At 50.3% G+C, this 24,963-nt stretch overlaps 1 protein-coding gene across 1 annotated transcript; it reads left to right on the top strand.

Annotated features, from left to right (window-relative positions):
* The first annotated feature begins 547 nt into the window (after nucleotides 1-547).
* CCDC61 (coiled-coil domain containing 61) lies at nucleotides 548-24,963 on the top strand. Its single transcript, XM_037058981.1, has 14 exons — nucleotides 548-592; nucleotides 12,177-12,335; nucleotides 12,623-12,705; nucleotides 15,588-15,745; nucleotides 16,830-16,991; nucleotides 21,698-21,908; nucleotides 22,000-22,082; nucleotides 22,751-22,920; nucleotides 23,045-23,120; nucleotides 23,369-23,511; nucleotides 23,612-23,690; nucleotides 23,859-23,916; nucleotides 24,433-24,511; nucleotides 24,638-24,963. Exons 2-14 carry the CDS (start codon nucleotides 12,188-12,190, stop codon nucleotides 24,733-24,735), a joined length of 1,548 nt encoding a protein of 515 aa, XP_036914876.1. The 5' UTR covers nucleotides 548-592; nucleotides 12,177-12,187; the 3' UTR covers nucleotides 24,736-24,963.

A 24,963-nucleotide genomic window follows, 5' to 3' on the forward strand; every position in this document is an offset into this window, starting at 1 on the left:
GCAAAATGGGGATCATAACAGCGCCTACATTGCAGGGTTGTTAACTTTAAATAAACCAAGGCCTACAAAGTACTTAGAGCAGGCTGGGACGCTCTGAGCGCTGACAGATATCAACCTGTCTTTTTTATGCTAATAGCACTTCTGCAGCTTTCCGACAACGGCCAATATCTTCCTGTGCGCATGCGCGTCCGACACTCCCACTTTCCCCTCGGCCTTTTCTTCCCGTGGGCTATGCCTACTCTGTCGCAGGGGGTAATGGGCGGAGTCAAGTGGCTTTTTCCCGGATTTCCTCCCCTCTCCGAGGAACAGCCCTTTTCCTGTGACTGGGGCCGTAATAATTAGTTCGTAGTGATTGGAAAAAAGATACGATGACCCGACCCATTTTGGAACTTCTCTTCCGAGTTGGCCAATTGCAAGCTTTGGAGGGCGGGTTCTTCTGTGGGGCAGGACAGAGTGACGGGCGTCTGTTTCACTAATAGGAACTTGGCTATAAGTAACGCAGAGCCAATCAGAAGTGAGAAAACCGGATCTTGGGGCGGGGCTGGAGCTTCGGCAGTTGAACCGCTCGCGAGGAGGGGTGGCAGTGAAGAAGGTGAGCGGCGGAGAGAGCCGCGGGTGCGCGGGGTGGTTTGGCGATCCCGGGGCGGGGGGGGGAGGGGGTGCTCTTGGGGAGAGTGGGCTGCAGCGGGCAGCAGACCCTGCAGTGTGGGATTCGGGAGGGGGCGTGCTTTTCAATACGGGTGGGTCCTTTAATGAGGGTTTTTCAAGCAGAGAGCAGACTGAGTCGTAGGGGGTTTTGTATTTCTCAGGAGGTTCTTTAATGAAGAAAGTGTGTAAAGCAGGACACAGCAGGTGATAAAATGTAGAAATGCACTTGTAATATAGCGATCTAATGGGAAGTTTTAAGGCAGAGAATTAATATAGCGCAGTATGGGGGGGGTGTCTCTGCTATGAGTTATAAGCTTTGGTTTGGATGGAGGACGTGTAGAAGCAATATTGAGGAGGGAGGGAGTGAGGCCTCTGGAGATAAGGGTGTGCTTTAACGAGGTGGAAGGCGTAGCCTTTACTGAGGGTTTACTATGTGCAAAGAACATCTATCAAGTGTTATGTGAATTACCTCTTAAACTTCCTAACAAACCTGTTATTAAGAAAATAATAGGCTGTGCCCTTGGGATCCTTGAGTTTGAATCTTGGCTTTGCCACTGGCCTTTCCATTGAATGTCAAGGTGGCTTGGGTGAGTTCTTTACCCCTTGTGCTTCTGCTTCAGCATGGGTAGAACGACCTCTTCTCTGACTATACCGCTCACTTAGCAGTGGCCTCACGTCGCTTTGGGGCCTCGGATAGTCTTCACATAGCGATATTTCCATGTACTCCCCCGTGAACTCCAGAGTCAAGTACCCAATGACTGACGCTTCTCCATTTGCAAGTTCAGCTGACATTCAGACCTTAAAAACTTATCCCAAATCAAACTGTGGTTTCCCCCCTTCAACCCCAAATCCAGATGATGGCACATTCATTCTTCCAGGAACTCGGGACGAAAACCTTGGAATTGTTCTTTACTCCTCCTTTTTCTCTCATCACAAGTGCCTTGTTAGTCAAACATACCCGGAATCCAGCCGCGTCTCACCACCTCCCTCACTACCTGGTCTGATCTAAGCCCTTGCCTCCCCTTGGTCTTTGCAGTGAGCTCCTCACTGGGATCCCTGCCTGTGCCCTTGACCCCACATACAGGAGGATCTTGTTTAAACAAGTCAGGTGGTGTTGTTGCCCTGTTCAGATCCTCCCATCTCTCACCTCATGCAGAAGTCCTCAGCAAGCCCAGGAGGCCCCACCTGATCCAGTTCCTCCCCCTCCCTGCCCTTAATTCCCGCCCATCCCCCTTGCTCACCTTGCTTCAGCCACTTTGGCTTCCTCTTGTCACTCAGACATAGTAACTACATCCTACCTGGAGAATGTACTTGTAGTCCCTCCTGGATTACATTCCTCCCAAATGTCTAGCTAGATCACTTCTCCCTCACCACCTTCAGGTCTCTTCTCAAATATCAACCTCACAGACAGGTTCTTGCTGACCACCCAAGCTAAAGTACCTTCTGTCACTCCCTGGCCCCTTGCCACTTGGTTTTAGTTTTCTTCATACGACCACCACATGACATATGTCAGTGTGTGTTTTTGTGCACTGGGATTCTTCTTTTCTATTTGAGTTATTATTTATTTCCATTTTTAATTGAATTTATTGGGGGCATTGATTAATGAAATTATATGCTACAGGTGTACAATTCTATGAAACATCATCTGTATATTGTGCTGTGTGTTCAACTCCCCAAGTCAAGTCTCCTTCCATCACCATTTATCCCCTTTTACTCTCTTCTACCTCTGCCCACCCCCTCCCCCCTGGTAGTCACCATACTGTTGTCTGTATCCATGAGTTTTTATTCCTTGATCCCTTCATCATTTCCACCCAGACCCCCACCCCCTCTTTCCTCTGACAGCTGTCAGTCCGCTTTCTGTATCTAGTCTATTCTATTAGCTTATATTGTTCATTAGATTCCATATATGAGTGAAAGCATATGGTACTTGTCTTTCTCTGACTGGCTTATTTCACTTAGCATAATACTCTCTAGATCCATCTATGCAGTCTCAAAGGGTAGGAGTTCCTTCTTTTTTATAGACGCTTACTATTCCATTGTGTAAATGCACCACAGCTTGTTTATCCACTCATTTACTGATGGGCACTTAAGCTGCTTCCAAATCTTGGCTGTTGTAAATAATGCTACACAAGGGTGCGTATATTCTTTCAAATGAGTGTTTTGGGTTTCTCTGGATGTATTTCCAGAAGTGGAATCACTAGGTCATAAAGCAGTTCCATTTGTAATTTTTTGAGGTAACTCCATACTGATTTCCCCAGTGGCTGCACCAGTCTGCATTCCCACCAACCGTGCAGGAGAGTTCCCTTTCCCCACATCCTTGCCAGCACTTGTCGTTTGTTGGTTTATTGATGGCAGCCATTCTGACAGGTGTGAAGTGATACTTTCATTTGGGTTTTACTTTGAGTTTCTCTGTTGATTAGTGACATTGAGCATCTTTTCATATGTCTGTTGACCATCTGTGTGTCCTTTTTGGAGAAGTGTCTATTCAGGTCAATTGCCCATTTTTAAAATTGGATTGTTTGGGGCCCTGGCTGGTGTAGCTCAGTGGATTGAGCGCGGGCCTGCGAACCAGAGGATCGCGGTTCAATTCCCAGTCAGGGCACATGCCTGGGTTGCAGGCCGGTTCCTTGCAGGCCAACTCCCAGCAGGGGACGCACAAAAGGCAACCATACATGGATGTTTCTCTCCCTCTCTCCTTCCCCTCTAAAGATAAATAAATAAATAAATAAAATAAAATAAAATAAAATTGGATTGTTTGGGTTTTTTGATGTTCAATTATATAAATTCTTTATAAATTTTAGCTGTTAACTTCTTATCAGATGTGTCATTGGTGAATAGGTTCTCCCATTCAAAAGATTGTGTCTTCATTTTGTTGATGGTTTCCTTTGCTGGCAAAGACTTTTTGTTTGATGTGGTCCCATTTGTTTATTTTTTTCTTTTGATTCCCTTGCCCAAGGAGATAACTCAGAAAAAAAATATTGCTATCAGAAATGTTTGAGATTTTACTGCCTATGTTTTCTTCTAGGGTTTTTATGGTTTTGAGCCTGACATTTAATATTTAATACATTTTCAGTGTATTCTTGTGTATGATTTAAGAAGGTGGTCTAGTTTTTTTTTCTTGTATGTATCTGTCCAATTTTTCTCAATGCCATTCACTAAATAGACTATTTTTACCCCATTGTATGTTCTTGTCTCCTTTGTCAAATATTAATTGACTGTAAAGGTATGGGTTTATTTCTGGACTCTCTATTCTGTTCCAGTGATTTATATGTCTGTTTTTATGCCAGTACCATGCTGTTTTGATTGCTATGGCCTTGTAGTATTGTTTGATATCAGGTAGCATGATTTCTCCAACTTCGTTCTTCTTTCTCAAGATTTCTGTGGCTATTTGGGGTCTTTTGGGTTCCATATAAATTTTTGAAATATCTGTTCTAAATATGCCATTGGTATTTTGTGAAATACACCATTGGTATTTTGATAGGAGTTGCATTGAGTCTATATATTGCTTTGGGTAGTATGGACATTTTAATGATGCTAATTCATTCTATCCATGAACATGGTATGTGCTTCCACTTATTTGTAGCTCCTTCAGTTTCTGCCTTCAGTGTCTTATAATTTTCCGAGGACAGGTCTTTCACATCCTTGGTTAAATTTATTCCTAGGTATTTAATTTTTTGACGCAATTATAAATGGGAATGTTTTCTTAGTTTTCCTTTGTGATAGTTCATTATCTGTATATACAAATACAATTGATTTTTGGATATTTATTTTTTATCTTGTTTATTGAATTCATTTATCAGTTGTAGTAGTTTTTTGGTAGAATCTTTAGGGTTCTCTGTATACAATGTCATGTCATCTGTAAATAATGGCAGTTCTATTTCTTCCTTTCTAATTTGGGTGCCTTTTATTTCTTCTTGTCTGATTGCTGTGGCTAGAATTCCAGTACTATGTAGAATAGAGTGGTGAAAGCAGATAGCCCTGTCTTGTTCCTGATCTTAAGGGAAACACTTCAGATTCAGATTCTCTGATTCTTCCTGTTTCAGTTTTGGAAGATTATATGTTTCTAGGAATGTCTCCATTTAGCCCAGGTGTTCCCATTTGCTGGCATGTAGTTGGTCCTGATATTTTCTTTTCTTTTTTTTTAAAAGAGTTCTGATTCAAAGTATTTTTATTTTATTTTATTTATCTTTAGAGGGGAAGGGAAGGAGAGAGGGAGAGAAATATCAATGTATGGTTGCCTCTGCCGAGGACACACAACGTACCGTGTGTCCCTTGCCGGGAAGTGGCCCGCAACCCAAGCATGTGCCCTGACTGGGAATCGAACCGTGATCCTCTTGTTCGCAGGCCCGTGCTCAATCCACTGAGCTACACCAGCCAGGACATTGGTCATGATATTTTCTTGCAGTCCTTTGTATTTCTTTGGTGTCAGTGTTACTTCTCTTTCATTTCTGATTTTATTTATTTGGGTCCTTTTTTTGAAGATTTTATTTATTTACCTTTAGAGGGGAAGGGAAGGAGAGAGGGAGAGAAATATCAATGTATGGCTGCTTCTCGTGCATTCCCTGCTGGGAACTAGTCTGCAGCCCAGGCATGTGCCCTAACTGGGAATAGAATCGCCATCCTCTGGTTCGTAGGCCTGCACTCAATCCACTGAGCTACACCAGCCTGGGCTATTTGGGTCCTCTTTTTTTCTTGACGAGTCTGGTTAAAGGTTTGATAATCTTGTTTGTCATTTCAAAGAACCAGCTCTTAGTTTCATTGATCTTTTGTGTTTTTTTTCTTAAGACTATTTATTTCTGCTCTGATCTTTAATATTTTCTTCCTTCTACTCACTTTGGGCTTTGTTTATTGTTCTTTTTCAAGTTCCTTTAGGTTTAGAGTTAGATAGTTTATTTGAGCTTTAACTTGTTTCTTGAGATAGGCCTGTAATGCTATGAATTTGCCTCTTAGGACTGCTTTTGCTGGTCTCATAGATTTTGGATTGTAGTGTTCTCATTTTCATTTGTTTCAAGGTATCTTTTGATTTCTTCCTGAATCTCATTGTTAACCCATACATTGTTTAGTAACATGATATTTAGCCTCAATGTCTTTATGTGTTTTTCAGTTTTTTTCTTGTGATTGATTTCTAGTTCCACACCATTGTGGTCAGAGAAGATGCTTCATATGGTTTCAGTCTTCTTAAGCTTATCAAGACTTGTTTTGTGTCCTAACATGTGGTCTGCCCTAGAAAATATTCCAGGTGCACTTGAAAAGTATGTATATTCTGCTGCTTTGGGATGAAATGCTCTGAAGATATCAATTAAATCCTTCTGATCTAGTGTGTTATTTAAGACCCCTGTCTCCTTGTCGATTTTCTGACTGGAAGATGTATCCATTGAAGTTAATGGGGTGTCGAAATCCCTCACCATGACTGCATTACTGTCAATCTCTTCCTTTTTTCCATTAAGATTTGCTTTATATATTTAGGTGCTCCTATGTTGGGCTCATTATGTTTACAAGAGTTATCGCCTCTTGTTGGATTGCTCCCTTTATCACTAATGTAGTGTTCTTCTTTGTCTGTGACTATATTCTTCGTTTGAACGTATTTTGCCAGATATAAGTATTGCAACCCCATCCTTTTTTCCCTTTTCCATCTCATCTGTCCCTTCACTTTTAGTCTGTGTGTATCTTTCATTCTGAGGTGGGTCTCCTGTACATGGCATATATGAGGGCCTTCTTTTCTTGTCCACTCAGTCCACTGGGATTCTTAGACTCCTCCCACTAGAGGGCCGGCTCCATGTGGATTTAGAACTTGGCACCCAGAAGTGCACATCGGTGCTTACAAGGTGTTCCTTGTACTATATATAGCACTGTTTTTGGCATTTCTTGGGGGGGAGGGGTGTTGTCTCTCTGTCTCACAGGGCAGGGTTGTTGAGCTGGGAGGGTCTTGCGTGGGTCTAGATGGTGATTATAAACTAGGCAGATTGTGGCGGCCAAGGGCAGAAGATCTCAGCTCTAGTTAGTGCTGGGGGAGTGTGTAGGAAATGCGGATTCTGCAAATTGCCCCGGGAGGTCTTGCTTCTCCAGGTTTGGGACCACGCCCAGGAGCCCTCATTTCCATTAAAGGATGGAAAATCCGAGGTGATGTGAAGATCTGTGGCCCTCACTGAGCCAAGTAGGCCGTTCCAGAGCCCCGGCTGGAGCTCTCTCATCCTTGAACCCCTCCTCTGTGGCTGGCCCTCTGCTGGAGACACTGTGATTGAGACAGCCCCTCACCTAGCCTGGCAGTTGGGGCGGCTTCCTGCAGGGGGAGACGATGGAGCCGAGACATGCAGGGTGACAAGGAGTGAGCTGAGAGCAGAGAAGCCCTTGGCTGTATCTCCAGTGTCCAGGCCCCCACTCCCCGGCGTCATCCATTAATTCACAAGCTGCCCCTGACCTGTGCTTGGCCCCGGGTGCTGAACAAGTGAGAATGATCAAAATGGCTTTCTCACGGCTTCAGGTCTGGCAACGAATGATCCAGTAGTTGTACATGTGGTCACAGCTGACTGTGTGTGAGACACTGTTTGAAGCTCCTTACATGTGTTTAGTGAATCCCCACAGCAGTCCTATAAGGTGGGATCCCCGCTTTACTGACGGAGAGAGGCCCAGAGAGGGTGTGTGCTGTGGCCAGGGCCACACTGTGGGCAGGTGGTGGAGCTGGATTCCAAACCCGGAGTCTCAAGCCCATAGTGTGTGCCGTGTGTAAGGTGTGAAGCCACTTTTAGCTTAGTGCTGGGAGGGAAAGGGACAGAGAGTTATATGGGGACATGGAAGGTGGCCCGGGAAGGGCACCTGGGTAATGACTAGGGGGACAAACATTCCAGTCTTCTGTGGGGTGCTGGGCAAGCCTCAGTTTTAGCCTCTGTGAAATGGGGGTGGTTACAACACCTTCCAGAGAGCAGAAGTAAGGGTGAGTCTTTGGTAAATGTGCCCGGTCCTTATTTAAGGTAAAAGCTTTTTAGGGAAAGTGTGGGTAGGGGGCCTGGACACCCCACAGGGTTTTGGTGGGCTGCAGTGTGCACTATGGAGGTCTGGAATGTGGGGTGTCCCAAGGGGCTTTTGGACCTGTACATTCCGGGGGCCATTGTGGAAGGCTTTGGTCTCTTCTGGGGAGTACCAGGCAAGGTGAGGAGGGGATTCTGTCCAGCTCAGATTTACCCACACGGTGGTATGTGATGTCAGAATAGGGGCCAGGCTGTGTGTGTGTGTGTATGTTGAATGGAAGAGTCACACTAGGTCATGGCTGGGCTGAAATACGTGGTGGGGGGGTGGGGCTGCAGAGAGTGGGAAACAGCATGGGGTGGGGGTCGCCAGGGGTGGGGAAGTACCCCTGTCTGGTGTGGGAGATGGTGCCGTGGAGTTGTCTTCGGGGAGTCCAGGGTGGAGGATTGTCAGCTCTGGCCCTGGGGTGAGGGCTGGGAAGTCTGAAACATCCTGGGGAGTGTAATTTGGGAGGAGGAGCCAGGGGCCGATCTGTAACACTGGAACCCAGAGGGGGTCACCCGAGTTAAAGACCGGTCGGGGAGGCTGGGGCTGGGAAAGTGTGTGTGTGTGTGCAGAAGCCATGATGTCATGAGGCCCCAGAAATGGGGTATGTGGACCAGAGTGGGGCTCTGGGGTGCCCACACGCAGTGCGCAAGGTTGAGGCGCTGACTTTGGGGTTGACCGGGGCGGAGCCTTAAAGACGAAGCTGGGATGCTGGGAGTGGCCTCTAGAAGCTGAGGCGGGGAAGAGGAGCTAGGAGAGACCTGGGACTAGAACACAACCAGCCACCAGGGGGGGCCACTGGTCACAGGGAAGGGATGGAGGATGCAGGTAGAAGGACAGGGTCAGCTGGTGGTCTGGGGAGCTGGGGAGAGGGGGAGCAGAAGGGAGGGAGGGACTCCAGGCTTAGGGAATTCCAGGATAGGGGAGGAGGCGCTGGTGGTGTTCAGGAGGGTCTCTCCAAAGGGGAGAGAGGTGGGAAATGTGAGCGTGGGGGAGAGGAGTTCACACAGGATTTGGGAGGGAACACAATCCAGGTAAAATATGTGAATGATGGAATACAGACTGAAAATGGGGCGTGTGAGGGGTAGAACCTTGGGATATGCAGGCAGAGCCCTGGCGGATTAATGGGGGCAGAGAGCAAACTTCAGGTACTGTGCGGAGGAACCCCAGGATAGCATGGGGGCTGCTGCAAGAAGGGAAATGTGTCCCCCCACCTCCCTGCCTCCTACTCTCGCCAAATCCGGGAGGGCGGGATGGAAGGAAGGGACTTGGGGAGGGAGGGAAGGGGAGCGGTGGTCTTGGGAACTAGCCGAAGAGGGTCGGGACCGGAGTGTGGAGGGCGGAGGGGAGGGGAGCGCCTGACCTCCCGGCCGTCTGGGGAGTGAGCCATGCGGGGCTGGGGTCGGGCTTGCCGGGTGTGAGATTTACTCCATCAGCAATTGTTGAGCGCTCACCACGTGCCTAGAAGAGGGGATGGGGAGGGAGTGGGCGAAGTTCGTGGAGGTGAGGGAGGCAGGTGTGTTAAGGGAAGGGTTGAATTCGGGGAGAACATTCAGGGGCTTATAGCTGGTGACTGAGGGGAAGCTAATGTTTCAGGGCACCCGGATTTGGAAAGGCCCTTATTATCCAGTGAAGGGCTGCCATCTTTGGGGTGAGAATGGGGGGCTTATGTGGGGGAGTGGGGGAGGAGGAGAGCTGGAAGGTTGCAGCAGGGATGGGGTGGGGCGGGCCCCCTTGCTCCTCTGTGCCCTGCCGGGAGTTAGGTGCCACAGGTGGGGTGGTAACGGAACTCAGAAGTAGCGCGGTTCCCCGGGGTGTGTTTCGCGGCTGCTTCCAATGCCTTGGTAACTGAGATGGCGCCACCGCTGATTGGCTGGTGGAGTCTGAGGGCAGGTCAGTGGGCGGGGTCTAGTGCACCTGCTGGGCAGGTCCAGCGTTGCCCGGCGCCGGCTTTGGGGACCAGGGGATGAGGGATATGTTGAAATGTGTAGCTGCACAGACCTCTGAACTTCTCAGGGAATGAAAGCATAATTGTAAGAGTGTGAATTTTCAAAGGAAAGTGTCTCCAGATTTTATGAGCCCCTCCAAGACCAGAGAGACCCCTCCATCAAATAAAGTCAAAGTGAGCGCCTCAACAATTGCTTGGGTCTAGGGACAGGTGCCCTGACGCGCAGGGCTTAGACGGTTGTCATCGGGTCTTTGAGCAAGGGGACCTGTAGATGACCCTGGCGGTGGTACTTGGGGAGCCCCTGAAATTAATTGCAGAAATATACGAGTCCATTCATTTATCTGGGGAGCGTTTAGAAATCTCATTAGATTCTCAAGTCCGCAATGACTCGAAAATGACTAAAATCACGGACTAAAACTTCGGGGCTCATTCTTTCTCCCTGACAACATGATGTATTATTTTTTTAAAAGATTATTTATTTATTTATTTATCTTTAGAGGGGAAGGAGAGGGAGAGAAACATCAATGTATGGTTGCCTTTCTTGCATCCCCTGCTGGGAGTTGGCCTGCAGGGGACTGGCCTGCAACCCAGGCATGTGCCCTGATTGGGAATCGAACCGAGATCCTCTGGTTCGCAGGCCCGCACTCAATCCACTGAGCTATACCATCTAGAGCTGATGTTTTCTGATATCAGACTTCAGGAGGGGCTGCCTTGGCCCCGTGGGGGGATGCAAGGAGGTGGAGGAGATCAGACATTGGAGAGGCCCCATGACCGGCGTCGCGGGCAGCCCTGGGTGGCTCTGGGCCGGGCTCTTCGTCTTCCTGAGCCTCAGTTTCCCTGTCTGCACACTGGGGAGGGAATGGGCTTGCCTCATCCCTGCAGTCCCTGTCAAGCTCAGAAACAACAAAGTAATAATAACGGGGACGATGCTGGTAGGTATTGAGTGCTTGCTGTATGCCGGGACTAAAACTTCGGGGCTAAAACTGTTGCGTGGCTCAGTTTCTCTGAGGGTTTTCACGTGATTAGTTCATTTAGTCCTCGCACCTGTCTGAGGAGATGGGCACTGTTCTCCTACCTAGTTGTCCGGCACACCTCCGGTGCTTCACTTTCCACCTCCCACCTCCTCTCGGCCCTCCTTGCTGTGCTTAGAAGAGACTGGGAACTACTCACTGTGGGGCCTTTACCTGGCTGTTCCCTCTGCCTGGACGCTCTTCCCCAGGCACTCACCTGGCTCCCTCCCTCCCTCCCTCCAGGCCTCTGAGCAGAGGCGCCTTCCCTGGCCACCTTAGCCAAAAGAACAACCCCTACCTCCCAGCATTCCCTTTCCCCGCTACTTGACATTTTTGTGCCTCTGACGGGTTGCCATCCTCGCTAAGGGTGGGACTGTAATCTGATCCCCGATCCCCAGCACCCAGGGCGGCCTGCGGTTTAAAGATAAGGGATCTCAGCACCCGAACTAAAATCGGAACAATAAATATAGCATCGCCCCGAGCAAGGGTGACATGCCAATTTGTGAAGCGTCCCATATTTAAGAAAATAAACAAAAATAAAGATAAGGAATCTGGCTCCAGGAGAGGTTAAGTAACCTGCTCGTGTCTGCACATATAGCTGAACCTGGACATGACCCCAGGCAGCCTGTGGCTCCCATCCCGACTCAGCTCCTGGACTCCGGGCTGAGGTGGAGCCCTGACTCGTGTCCAGCTCCTCCAGTCGAAGAGCTGACAGTGAGTCATGGCTCTGCTGGCTGAGGGAAATTCTTACGCTTATGACAGACTAATTAATAAAATCAATTTTAATTCAGCGTGAGTGATTTACGTGTGTCATTGATAATATATAGCACAGGGTGTTCTCTCAATGTGGACCATTTTCCCCGGATGGTCAGTCATGTGGTCGCTCCCTGGCCTCCTCCAGTTCTCTGCTCAGATGTCAGCTTCTCACAGAGCCTGCCCTGCCCCCTCTTTAAAATCTGTCTCACCTCACCCCAGTGCTCTCTGTCCTCTCTCCAGCTGGATCTTTCTCTGCAAATGTTTGCTGATCAATGGGTGAATAATAATAAGTATATAACAAGTATAGGGATTAATAAATAATAGTATTAATCATGATTGTCTTTTTTTAAGATTTTATTTTCAGACAGAGGGGAAGGGAGGGGGAGAGAAACATCCATGTGTAGTTGCCTCTCGTGTGCCCCCTTCTGGAAACCTGGCCTGCAACCCAGGCATGTGCCCTGACTGGGAATTAAACCAGTAACACTTCGGTTCACAGTCCAGTGCTCAACCCAGTGAACCATACCAGCCAGGGCTTAATCATGCTTCTCTTTTCGGAAATTATACATGCTATCAGCCAGCATAGTCATGTGCAGGACACAGTTCTGAGTGCTTTTATGTACACTGTCCAATTTAATCCTTATGGCAACACTATGAGGTCGGTGCCATTGTTATACCCATTTTCCAGATGAGGAAACCGAGGCACCATCTTTCCTAAGGTGCCACCGCTGGTAAATGGTGGAGCCAGGAAATGAAATCTTGCCTTCCAGCCCCTGAGCCTGGGCTCTCTGTCTCATCCCCTCCTCCAGTGACACTGGTCATGGACCAGCCAGCCGGCCTGCAGGTGGACTACGTCTTCCGGGGTGTTGAGCACGCCGTGCGGGTGTTGGTGTCTGGGCAGGTGCTAGAGCTGGAGGTGGAGGACCGGATGACGGCTGACCAGTGGCGGGGCGAGTTCGATGCCAGCTGTGAGTGTGCCTGCCCTCGGGGGGGGGGGGGGGTGCGGGNGGGGGGGGGGGGGGGGGCTTGCCTGTTCTTCCTCGGGGTCAGCTTCTCCAAGAAGATGAGCCCACCTGGGATCCGCCCCCCAGCCTCTTCTGCCTGACCAGAGAAGTTCTAAGGTCGGGGGGTGGGGTATAGGGCTCATTCCTCAAGCCAGAGGCACTGGGGGCAGAGAAGGTCGGAAAGTTTGCGGGCATGGCCCTTGGATGGGGCGAGTGGTCAGACCTCAGGAAGAACTTTCCTCCCCACTCAGTCATCGAAGATCTGACTCACAAGACAGGGAACTTCAAACAGTTCAACATCTTCTGTAACATGCTGGAGTCAGCCCTGACCCAGGTAGGGACCGTGGCTGGGGCTGGGGGCGGGGGGGAGGTTTCTGTCCCCCGGGTGCCTGAGGGGTAGATACCCATCTGATGACGTATTCGAGACCTTCTCTCTCCTTCATCGAAGGGGCGGGGCTATCCCTTTTCTTCTTTCCCAAAATTAAATGGCTTATTGATTCTGATGAGCATTATTCATTATTCTCATGAAGAAAATTCAGGTCACAGAGAAATATAAAGAAGACTGGAAAAATCACTTCGCTGCTAATACTCACTCCTGGTGATATTTTGGTGAAAAGCACTCTGGTCGTTTCTCCATTTCTTTATTTATTTGTGAACTTCTGTGAGAGTGTGCACGTGCGCGTGCATTTAGATCTACAATTATCCAGGGTGAGGCTGAAGTAGATTTACAGTTGTGCGTATATGAAACAGTTTACTCTCGTATTAATATTTATTAATTATTGTGTTATTTTGCACACGAATGACTGTGAACTCACTTCTGCCCCTCCTATGTATAGTGGTTGTATTTCCCGAGCTATTCTATAACCCGCCTTTGAAAGATTGAACAGTATTTCAAACAATGTGGTCACATCCGTGCACATGGTGTCATTCGTTTTATCGCACTGTTGTTGGCACGGAGATACAGCAGCGAACGAGGAGACGAAGATCCCGGTCTGCGTGGAGCTGACATTCTAGTGGGAGAGACAGACAATGGAAAATCAAATCCCGTCAAGTGGTTAAAAGTAGTAATGGGGGGGAAAAAGCAGGTTGAAACTTGGAGTGCCCGAGAGTGTTATCCGGCTGTCATTTCAAAACTGGGAACTACCTTATTTCTCTGACTGCAAGTAAAATAGGCACCCCTATAATCGCAACAGTGGTAGTGTGTGACTTAGAAAGTGAGGGTCCCTCATAAGCCCCCTCCCAGCCCAGACTGTTAACATTTCAGTATCTACAGACGTGATAGCTCAATCCCCAGGAGCAGGGAGTCGAATTCAGGCCTGTCGGTGCCACTTACTAGCCAGAGCCTGGGCCAGCTACTGCCCCTCAAGTTTCTCCATCTGTAATGTGGGGTGACAGTAGCCCCTGTTCCATAGTCTTGTGAAAATTAGATGACTTATATGAAAAAGCTTAGAATAATGCCTGGCTTATAACAAGAGCTACATAGGTATTGTCTGTTTTTATTATTAACGACGTTGGAGTTTGTCATCTTTGTTAGCGGTTGCTCAGCGTTCCATTGTGTCCATTCGCCATGATTTCTCGAACCTTGTGGTTCTAAAAAACTTTGGTTTCAAGATCCCGTTATACTTGACATAGTTGAAAAATGATTGAGGATGCCACTGAGCTTTTATTTATGCAGAATTTATCAATATTTGTTGTCACATTATACATTAAAACGGAACAATTTAAACATATCTATGAATGTATTTAAAAATAACAATAATAAAACTGTTATATGTTAACCTCAATAACATGTTTATGAAAAATATAATTTCTAAAACAAAATAGGAAGGAATGTAGCACTGTTTTACATGTTGGCAAATCTCTTTAAGGTCTGGCTTCCTAGAAAACTTCTGGATTCTCCTATGTGTTCTTGCATTCAGTCTGTTGTGATAGGTTTTGGCTGAAGTGTATGCAGAAGAAAACTGCCTTCAGTAGATATGTAGTTGGAAAGGGAGTCCTCTAATAGCTTTTTCAGATAGTTGTGTGCATCCGTCTCAGCTCACACGTTAAAACTGGACAGGTGGGCTGCAGTGTGGAATCTGAAACCACAGCGATGAGCTCTCCGTATTCTGCAATGAAACCTACTGGGGTGTCTCGCACTTTGCCCCGATGTCTTCCCCGTTTTGTAACATCGCATGATGGTCATTTGGAAACACCGGGGCATGGGTTGTGCAGCTCTTCCAAGTGTCACCACGTTTCATTACACAATGTCAGGAAGTCGCGTTTCTCAGTGTCCTCACTGGTCTCATCGGGAAAGTGTCAGTATCCAGAGGCCGTCAAGCACACGGTGGCAGACACGAGGTTCCCCAAATCCCAGTTTTTGCTCTGACATTTGAGTGTTACCATTGTCCACGAACACTGTCAGCTGTTTTTCTGGATGTGGCAGGCTCACCACGTTCATTTGTGAGAAAATGCCTGCCGGACACCCAAGGCCAAATAGCCCCCGTTCCGTCAGGCACAGACAGCGTTCCGTGGGGAAGCGGCTGCCTCCGCTGCAAGCGCGAGGGCACAGGTGCTTTTCCTGAGACAGCAGTTGCACTTGGGTGTGCCGCAGGAGGCACACTTCCGAGTGTGTCACAGAGTCGTGCAAAGCCGTGTACGCGAGTGTGGAGCTGCAGTGAAATTAATGATTTTTACAGTATTGTAAGAACATTCCCAGGGTTCCTTTCCTGTCATCTCTCTCTCCCATCCCTCCTGCCCACCTTGCCCCTGAGACTGCGTGGCACCGGAGAATACAGCGACCACTAGTACGCTTGTGCCACTGGCTGAACTTCTGTCAATGGGCACTGGCATATTTACCCACCGTAACTTTTTTTTTTTTTTTGCACCATTAGTGCAAATGTCAACACAGCGAAAAGAGCAATGACATCTTCATATCATTATGCAAATTGTGTTAACCTCTTGGACTCCCTGAAGGGGTCTCAGGGACCCCCAGGGTTTGTGGACAGTACACAGACAGTCACAGTCCTAAGCTGTCCCCCATGGCTGAGCATTTAGGTTCTTTCTAGTTTGTCCCTCTGATGAGGTCCCAGTGCCAGCACCTTGGACAGGGCCATGGTGTGCCTCAGGTGCAGTGTGGGAAATAGCCCAGAGAATACAGCCCAGGTGTGTGGGTTGTGTGCTCCGGGCATGGCCATGTTGGGTCTTGTGGCAGCTCCGCCCACCCTCTCCCAACAGAGCAGTGAGTCAGTGACCCTTGACCTGCTGACCTACACAGATCTGGAGTCCCTGCGGAACCGCAAGATGGGGGGCCGCCCAGGCCCCTTGGCCTCAAGGTCGGCCCAGCTCAACTCCAAGCGCTACCTGATCCTCATCTACTCGGTGGAGTTTGACAGGTGGGACAGGGGGCTGGGTCTAGGTCCAGGCTAGTGGGCCAGCGGGAGGGGATGTGGTTAGACCTCAGGAACCCCCATGCCCAGGGCAAGGTAGCGACATTGCTTAAACCCGGCTTTTGTAATCTTCAGTGTTGAGGTTTGTATCATTTAGTATAGTGTTCAGCTGCAAGTAGCAGGATAGCTGTTACCAGTGCCTTAAACAAATAAATTTAACGCTTAACAAGATGTCTAGGTAGGTGGTAGCAACTCAACAGTTTTATAAGGAGCCTGGCTCCTTATGGGATTCTGTGTTTTGTTTTGTTTGTTGGTTTTCTTTTGTCATCCTCAACGTGTTTGCTTTTTGATTTCATCCGTATCTCTTCATGGTCACAAAGTAGCTGCTGGACCTCCTGGCATTGCATGTGTATCAAAGCAGGAGGAAGAGGAGCAGGGCTGCACTTGCTAGTGGCATCTACTCTTTTTAATCAGGAAAAGAAAAGTGTTCCCAGCAGACTCCCAACAGATCTCCTATTATGTTTGGCCAGAAGTGGTCACATGGCTTTTCCCATAATATTTGGCCCGAAGTGGTCACATGAAAGGGATGCTGGGAAAATGAATGTCTGGCTGTCTGTCTTTATGGTAGGAGTCAGCAAGGGAGAAGCCCATTGGGAATGGCAGTTGGGCAGCTGGGGAGAGCATCTGCTCCCTTTGTTTGTAGCTCCTGGATGTTCTGGTGGGAAGTTATTAATCTCCTCTGAATAGCCCCTGGTGGGGCAGTTCATCAAGGTGCCCTGCCTTCCTCCAGCTGGTGGGAACCCAGGTCAGGTCATCCTGAGTCTCCTACTGTGGAATCTCAGTTAGGACTGTGCTTGGCTGCAAGTAACATGGCCCAGCGCTTCCACGATTGTTATGTGAGAGGGTCTGGGGGAGGCTGACGGGTGCAAAGGGGGCAACGAGGGAGCTCAAAGCTGCCTTTGGAATTGAAGCCTCTAGGAATGTGAGGCTTCTGGAACTGTGTGTTTTCCTATCCTAAGGTGCTCAGGGGCAGGTAGATACCCTCGGGGATTCTTGGCCTCTGAGATGCCCTGGTTCTAATCCTCCTCAGGATTCACTACCCGCTGCCCCTCCCGTACCAGGGCAAGCCGGACCCCGTGGTCCTTCAGGGCATCATCCGCTCACTGAAGGAGGAGCTGGGCCGCCTGCGAGGGATGGATGGCCAGGGTCCTCGGGACACCAGGGATTCTGAGATCTGGCACCTGCGGGAGCAGTGAGTCTGGGAAGGGTGGGCAGTTGGGGCTGGTGGGGGGGGGTGGCAAATCCCATCATGCACTGTGGGGTCCTATGCTCCTAACTGTTGGGAGGACGCTGGTCCCTCATTCATCAAATATTCTAAGCTCTCCTCTGTGCCCTCCTTGTGCTGAGTGGTGCTGGGGACACAGTGGTGACTGAGACAGTCCTGGCCCTGCTGTCCTGGGACTGTCAGACCCATGGGCGAGACAGATCTGTGCAGATGCAGTGGGCAGGGTTGGGGGTCTCGGAAAGGGTGCCTGACCCTGCTGGCTAATTCTAGACCAAGGGGACGACATGGGTGAAGACAGGGTGGGAGGAAGGGCTGTACCCAGTTCCTCTTTCATTTTGATCCCCTCCCTCACCCTGATGTGAGTGACGGAGACAGGGGCAGGTGGATGTTGACCACATAACCACCTGAGTACGTCACTGTGAGTGCAGGTAGAGTTAGGGAAGGCAGCCTGTGCCCCAGAAGGCCGTAACAGGAACCGGATGGGGTCTTGGGGAGGGTCAGAGAACCCGGTGGGGAAGAGCATTCTGGGCAGAGGGAACAGTATATGCAAAGGCCTTGTGTTAGGTGGGCATGTGGTGAGAACAAGGGGGCTGGAAGAGCGAAGTGAAGCGAGCAAAGGCTTTGACATATCGAGTGCCTGCCGTGTGCTCTGGGCTGAGGGCAGCTGAACTGGGGGCTTGGTCTCCACCTGGAGGAGGCCCCACACGTTGGGGATGGCTGGTATTTTCAATAGTAGGAGTAGCAATAATAGTAATAATAGTGGTCGTAGTAGTAGTTCCAGTCGTGAATGTTTCTGAGCATTTAACTGGGTGCCTGGGACTCAGCTCAGTGCTTCGTGATTTTGATGCATTTAATGCTCACAAAGTAGGCATTGTCCCTATTGTCCCTATTTTACAGAGGAGGAAACTGAGGACCAGAGAGGTTAGAGAACTTGCCCAAGGTCACACAGTGAGTAATGTGGCCAAGCTAGACTTGAATCTACGCAGCCAGCGCCAAGCCCCCTTGGGTTCCCCAGCCACTGTGTACTGTTGGCAGCTGCTGGGCCAGGACTGAGGGAGCCCTCAGTGCTGACGGGGAGAACCAGGCCTCTCCCCTCCCCGGTGTGAGAGCTTAGGGGGCTGCAGGATCCTGCAGGTCCTCCTGGAGGAGGAGCTTGGCTGTGCAGTGCCTGCAGCAGCATGAACTTTGCCTTCCATTCATCCTCAGTAACCGCCCTCGGGCCTGGTGGGTGCAGGCCTGCGTGCGTGTGATTCCCAGGGTGGCCACGAGGTGGCGCCCTCTGCACTGCCATCCCTCGGCTTGACAGTGGCTTCTCATTTTTCCTTCGCAGTTTGGAGTTAGGAAGTTTGGGAAGACGCCAGCATTTATTCGTTCATTCATCCAACACTTACCGAGTTCATGCTGTGTGCTGGGCACGCCACCCGGCACTGTTGAGCTCTTAGTGCCAGTCCTGGTCTAGCGGTCTTCTGAGAGTCCTACATAGACCTGAAGTGACATTGCCCTAGGTCACTCAGCTTGTAATGGATGTGGGCAGCCTGATCATCAGAGCCCACCTAGTGGCCAGACACCTGGTGACCGTCCTCATGAGGGGAGGATCCAGACAGGAAACACTGATAAACACCAGCTAGGAAGCTAGGAAGGAATGTACAGACAGCCAGGAGAGCCGAGAACAGGAATATGACTAGCCCGGGTCAGGTGGCGGGGACGGTCAGGCTTCCCTGGGAGGTGATGTTTGAAGGATGGATGGACTCATTCCCGCCTGGAGAAGGAGGAGGAGAGTTCTAGGAGGAGGGACCTACTTTTGCCAAGAGAGGCTTCTGGAGCCCCCAGAAGACAGGTGGGAGGTGGGGGGAAGGGGCTGAGTGGGAAGCTCCTTGGAGAATTGGGGGAGCCACAGATTTTCAAAAATATTTCATTAGGAAAAATTTCAAACACACACAGTAGTATACTGTGTGTTTTGAACTGTCTGTTCAAAAACAGACAGTAGTATAATAGCACGTACTTGTGCCCCGGCTCCAACGGTTGTAACATTTTGCCCATCCTGTTTGACGTGTGTCCCACCCCTGCCAAAGAAGCGAATGCTAGACATTTCTCTTCTGTAAACGCTCAGTATGTATCTTTATCATACAAGGGCATTTAAAAGACAAACGCAGTGTTATTACATATGATGAAATTAAAGATTCTTCACTCTGTGTATGGGTTGACACTTCTCTGATCATCTCACAAATGTCCCTTGTAATTGGCTTGTGTGGATTAACCCGGAATACAGCTACACTTTGCAATGTGTGATACGCTTCTTAAATCTCTTCATTTATTAGTCTCCCCCTTTTCCATGCTACTTATTTGTGGAAGAAGGCAGGTATTTGACCTATGGAGCGTCCTACAGTGTCGATTTTGTCCATTTTGTCTTCATGGTTAATGTATTGCCCTGTTTTTCATATCTCTGGTGAAGTGGTTATTCAGCCTACAGGCTAATGAGGTTCAGGGTTTTGAAAGACACCTTTGGTGGCGGGGGCTGTGTCCCTGCCTCCTGTTGGGGCCTGCTGGGACTGATGCAGTCCGATGTGGAGAGCTGGATCCTTCTCTTATGAAGTTCCCTTCCACCAGCACCTCTTGGTTGTTCTCATTTGCATTTCCCTACTTACTGGTGAGGCTGAGCACTTCTTCTTGTGTTTAGTAGTCTCTTGGGTTTCCCCTTGTGTGAGTTGCCTATTCACTTGTCATGTCTGGTCATCTATTTCATGTTGGATTTCCAGGAGTTCTTCATATAGACTAGATGTGAGCCCTTTGTTAATTTACATGTGTTTGAGAAACCCTCCTCCCCTCCTTCCTCTAGTCTGTTCACTCTCTTAATATAGTGTCTTTTGAGAAACATCAGTGTGAGAGAGAACATCATGTATTGGTTTTGTGCTGCATGTGCCCCAAACCCAACTAGGGAATTGAACCTACAACCTAGGAATATGCCCTGACTGGGAATTGAACCTGCAACCTTCTAATGCATGGGATGACACTCCAACCAACTGAGCCATCTGGCCAGGGCTGCAGGTTACTGCTTGTACACACCCAGCTGGGGACCGGGCCTGCAACCCAGGCATGTGCCCTGACTGGGAATTGAACTGGTGACCTTTTGGTTCGCAGGCAGTCACTCAGTCCGCTGAGCCACACCAGCCAGGGCTGCAGGTATTCTTTTTGATGCTCATATTGTCTTTGGCCAGTAGGAACACCCTCATTTTGGCTCCTACATGGTGTTGAAATGACCCCAGTAATCTTTGATGGCCTCCTTGTTCTCTGGCCTGTCAAGCCGTCTTGGACTTTCTTGCACCTTTCTAGTCTCAGAGTTGGTATAAGGAATTTTTCCAAGGAGCTCTGGTGTCTTTTAGTGGGCAATTGGATTTAGAGATCACAGTTTGGTTGCTAGGGTACTCTTTCCCATTGGGTGGACATTGCTTTCACACCTTTTTAGTGGAAAGAACAAGAAAGTAGATACATTTTTAGAAAAAGAAAAATGATGTCCGTGTTGATGTAACCTCTTTTATTTGTATGTCTTTTTCTCATACTGACAGTCTTAGTTTCTAGTAACAGTAATAAAATTACTTACTTTCTTTATCCTAATAATACCAATATAGTTACTAATAATAAGGGTACTGAATGAGGTTCAGGATTTTTTTTGCAGTTCTTTTTGTCCTTAGGCTATTTCCTGCTTGCTAAAATAAAGTTCTTTTTTTGTCACTTGACACCATTCTCCAATATGCCACTAATTCTGATATAGTTAGATGTGTTTGAGCCAGTTTCTTTAAAAAATTTTAGGGATTGCTTTTCTTCAAGTTTACTTACATAAATTATTTTCATAGTTCCAAATTCAAAACGAAAAAAGAGGGTACATTCAGAGGATCGTATCCCTGTTGCCACCTCTGTTTTTAAAATTTTTGATTTATCCTCATATATTTTTGAATATATATATATATGAACACATATCATTATAATTCCCCTTTTTATTTTATGTAAACGGACATACTAAACATTCTTCTGTACTGTGTTTAAACATAGCTTGGCTGTCACTTGGTGACAAGAAATAGCAACTTTCCCTGTTCCTTCCTCTAGTTGTGTGGTACTCACTTTAGTGCCTGTACCACATAAACCCAACTGGTTCTTTGTTGGTGTACATTTGGGTTATTGCCGCTCTTTTGCAATCACAAATAGTGCTGCAAGAAATAGCCTTGCGTGTGCATCCTTTTCTCAAAGAAGGGTTTCAAGCACTGTGGTGACCTGATTGCATCTGCATTTTAGAAAGGCCTCTGGTGAATGGGAGCAATGAGACCCTGCTAAGGGGTCAAGGGGAGGCTGGGCCGGGGTCAGCATCTCAAGATCAGGCTTTGAGATTATAGAGGACAGATCAGTGATACGTAATTAGAACTCAACACAGCTGTGTCCGCCCATGGTCTGAATGGGGGTGATGTGGCCGTGTTTCTTGTCGCGTGAGAGGTGGAGGAGGGGAGGTGATGGGACCATGGAGGCAGCCGGGATTGTGGTGGGTCCCCCCCTTTGTGGGGGAGGTGAAACGATGGTGTGTGCCCACTTCCGTGGAGGAATGGGGGCGAAGAGACCATGCCCCTCTACTCCCCTCACCCTGGCTCTCCAGCTCTCGCTTTCTTCTCTTTATCCCCTCCGCCCAGGGTGTCGCGCCTGGCTTCTGAGAAGCGAGAGCTGGAAGCACAGCTGGGCCGATCGCGCGAGGAGGCTCTGGCGGGGCGGGCGGCGTGCCAAGAGGCCGAGGCGCTGCGTGGGCTCGTGCGCAGCCTGGAGCTGGAGCTGCGGCAGGAGCGCGGTCTCGGGTACCGTGGGTCCGGCCGCCGCAGCCAGGACTGCCGCCGCCTGGCCAAGGAGGTGAGGGAGCGCGGCGGCTGGCAGGGGCGGCCTTCGGGGACGCAGACCTGGGCCACAGACGGGACCTCTGCGCCCCTGTCCATTCCCGCAGCTGGAGGAGGTGAAGGCGTCAGAGCGGAGCCTGCGCGCCCGGCTGAGGACGCTGAACGGCGAGCTGGCCACTTACCGGACGGGGTGAGGGGCGTGGCCCTGGGGGCGGGGCCTCGGAGCCGCGGACCCGCCTGTGGGTGGGCCAGGGGCAGGCGGGGCGGAGTCTGAGGGAAGTTGGGCGGGACCCGTGCTGGACTGAGTGGAAAGGTGGAACCCGAGAGTGGGCGGGGATGGTGGGGTGGGAGGGGCCTAATGGACCGAGTTCGAAGTGGAGGAGAGTTGGGAAAGGTGAGTGGGGTCTGGAAAGACGGGCAGAGCTTAAGGTTGCAATCAGAAGGTTGATGTTGGACGAAGGGGAAAGGGGCAGGGTTTAAAGGTCTGGCGGGACGAGAAGGGCGTGGCCCAACAGGTGGGAATCTGGGTGATTTCTGCAGGTTTTTATAGGGGAGAGGGGTGGAGAATTGATGAGGGAAAACCAGGGAACTATGGGAAACCTCAGGGGAGAAGGGTCAGGTGAAGAAGGTGGTCAGAATGTAGGGAAGTGACAGGTGGTGCTTTTTGGAAGGGGTAATGGGGCTCCGCGAAGGGCAGAGCCTGGGAGAGGGTTCCTGGAGGGCCGTATAGATATGCGAGGGGGTGAATGTCTTGAAACTGATGGACCTGAAGGTTAGAAGATGGTGAAGTCTGAGAAGAGGGCTGGGATAGAGTTGTCACAGCCCGCGGGAGACTGACAATGGGACCTGTGCCCCCAGGAGACGGACTCCGCCAGTGGTGCGGCACCCAGCCCGGGAGGACCGCACTTCGTCGTCCCGGGAGCGCTCCGCGTCCCGTGGCCGCGGGGCCGCCCGCTCCTCATCCCGAGAGAGTGGCCGCGGGGCCCGGGGTCGAGGCCGCCCGGCCTGCCCCTCGCCCTCGCCCACAGGTCTGTGCCAGCCCTGCCCTGCCCGTGGAAGGGGGTGGGACGGACTAGAGCGTCCCCCAGGATAATGGGGGCATTGTCCTGTGACCGCAGCCTCTTCTGTCCACATCCTTCTACTCCATCCTAGGTGGCCGCCTGCCCCGTTTTGACCCCACAGCCTTTGTGAAAGCCAAGGAGAAGAAGCTGAGAGAGATCAAGATGAAGTTAGCATCCATTTCCTTCCCACCTGCCCATATCCTTCCCTGCCCCTTTACCTGGCCCTCTGACCCGAACCCTCATCTCTCCCGGTCACCCATTCTGTCTCCATCACCTGTCACCCGCTCCATCTCTTCCCTTCCCTCGCGTGACCTCAGGCGGGTCACCGGGCCTGGCTATGACCCACAGGGGCGCAGCGAGGTCCTTCCCCGAATTAGCCGGGCGTACAGGCATGCATTTCATTTCGGTTCCCCAGGCAGCAGCGTCAGCGGAACCGACTGGGCAGCGGAGGAAGTGGGGACGGGCCGTCCGTCTCCTGGGCTCGTCAGGCTCGTCCCCCTGCCTCTAGGACCGGCCGAGGGGACGCGGCTAACCGCTCTCGAAACCGCAGCTCCTCGGGTAACGGGCTGGAGGGCTGGAGCGTGCTGGGCCGGCTCGAGGGCCGGGCGGGGGGCGGGCGAGCGAGCGCGGGAGGCTCACCATCTCCTCCTCCCTCTAGTGGACAGTTTCCGCAGCCGCTGCTCGTCTGCCAGCTCCTGCAGCGAGTTCGAGGATTTCCCCGAATCCCTTCCTAGAGGGTAAAACTTGGGCTGGCGGAAGGGACCCCCAACATACAGGCGTCTGGGGAGACTGGGAACAAGTCTGCCGCAAGCAAATTGAGTGATGGAGCTTTGAAACCGCAGAGGAGGGTGAGGTGGGAGGTGCCAAAGGCTCCTCCCATTGGTCCTCAATTCCTCCCTCCTTAGTTCTCGTCGTCGCCTCGGGAAGCCCCCCAGTCCCAAGACCCTGAGTGGATCCAGTACGGTGAGTGTCATTCCTCAGGCCTTGGGGGAGGCAGGGGCAGCAGCAAGCCACCAGAAGCCGATGCGTTTCTCCCTGATTCCATTCTGGAGAGCAGGTTGCCAAGGCGCCTGTGGAATGTCCCTGGAGGGAGAGTGTTTTGAGACCACTGGACTGCAGGGGAGAATGGGCGCTGGGCGCGGGCAGAGGATGCTGGTTAAGAGCACTGCAAATTGCCTCCTACCACCGGTGTGACTCCAGGGTCATTAGTTACTCAGCCTCTGCCTCAGTTTGTCCATCAGTTAAATGGGGATGGTAATAGGATTCATTTCAGATGATTCATCTCAGGTTTTGATGAAGATACAAAGTTATTTTATATAAAATAACTTTATACAAAGTTATATATTTGTAACTTGGGTGCCTGGTGGGTGTCAGCTCTTGTTTTTTTTTTTTTCCTGAGGTCCTTAGGTTCAGAATTTCTGATGGGATTTGGGGGGGCAGGACTAGAGGGAAGGTGTTGACCTCTCTTTCCTCCCCCAGCTGCAGAAGTCCACCCCCGTGGAATGTGGGCGCCATCAGAGACGCCTGGCCAATTCTGGGGGCTGGGTCCCCATCAAAGGTGAGCCCAGTACTCCAGGTCTCCCCCTCATATGCCCAGAGCCTGCTGGGGTGGCACTGAGGACATCGGCACTCCCCGTGGCCTAAGGCCCCACACAGCCCACCACACTGACGCCTGCTTTCACAGAGTACAGCTCCGACCACCAGGCCGCTGACATGGCCGAAATAGACGCCCGTTTGAAGGCCTTGCAGGAATACATGAACCAACTGGACACACGGTCCTGACCTGGTAGAGGGATCACTGTCCCTTCAGCCCCTGTCCACCCTGGATTTGGTGCGTTGGAGGCAGGGCCGGCGTGTCCTTCCAGTGCCGCCCAGGCCCCGCCCCTCCAGGTGCTCTTGGGGGGGGGTCTCAGGTGTGTGAGGCCCTCACACACCCCTCCAGCTCCCTCTGGCATTGCAGGCTGGGAGGGAGGGTCTGTGCCTTTTGTAAATAAACGTATTTGTCCTTGG

This window comes from Sturnira hondurensis, unplaced genomic scaffold, assembly GCF_014824575.4.
Source record: "Sturnira hondurensis isolate 20B ecotype Veracruz unplaced genomic scaffold, ASM1482457v3 Scaffold0001020, whole genome shotgun sequence".
NCBI classification, from domain to species: domain Eukaryota; kingdom Metazoa; phylum Chordata; class Mammalia; order Chiroptera; family Phyllostomidae; genus Sturnira; species Sturnira hondurensis.

Coding starts and splice junctions, on each gene's coding strand:
- CCDC61 (XM_037058981.1), top strand. CDS start 12,188: ATGGACCAGCCAGCCGGCCTGCAGGTGGACTACGTCTTCCGGGGTGTT. Junction 23,121..23,368: donor CTGAGAGAGATCAAGATGAA/GTTAGCATCCAT, acceptor TCGGTTCCCCAG/GCAGCAGCGTCAGCGGAACC. Junction 23,691..23,858: donor CCCGAATCCCTTCCTAGAGG/GTAAAACTTGGG, acceptor CTCCCTCCTTAG/TTCTCGTCGTCGCCTCGGGA.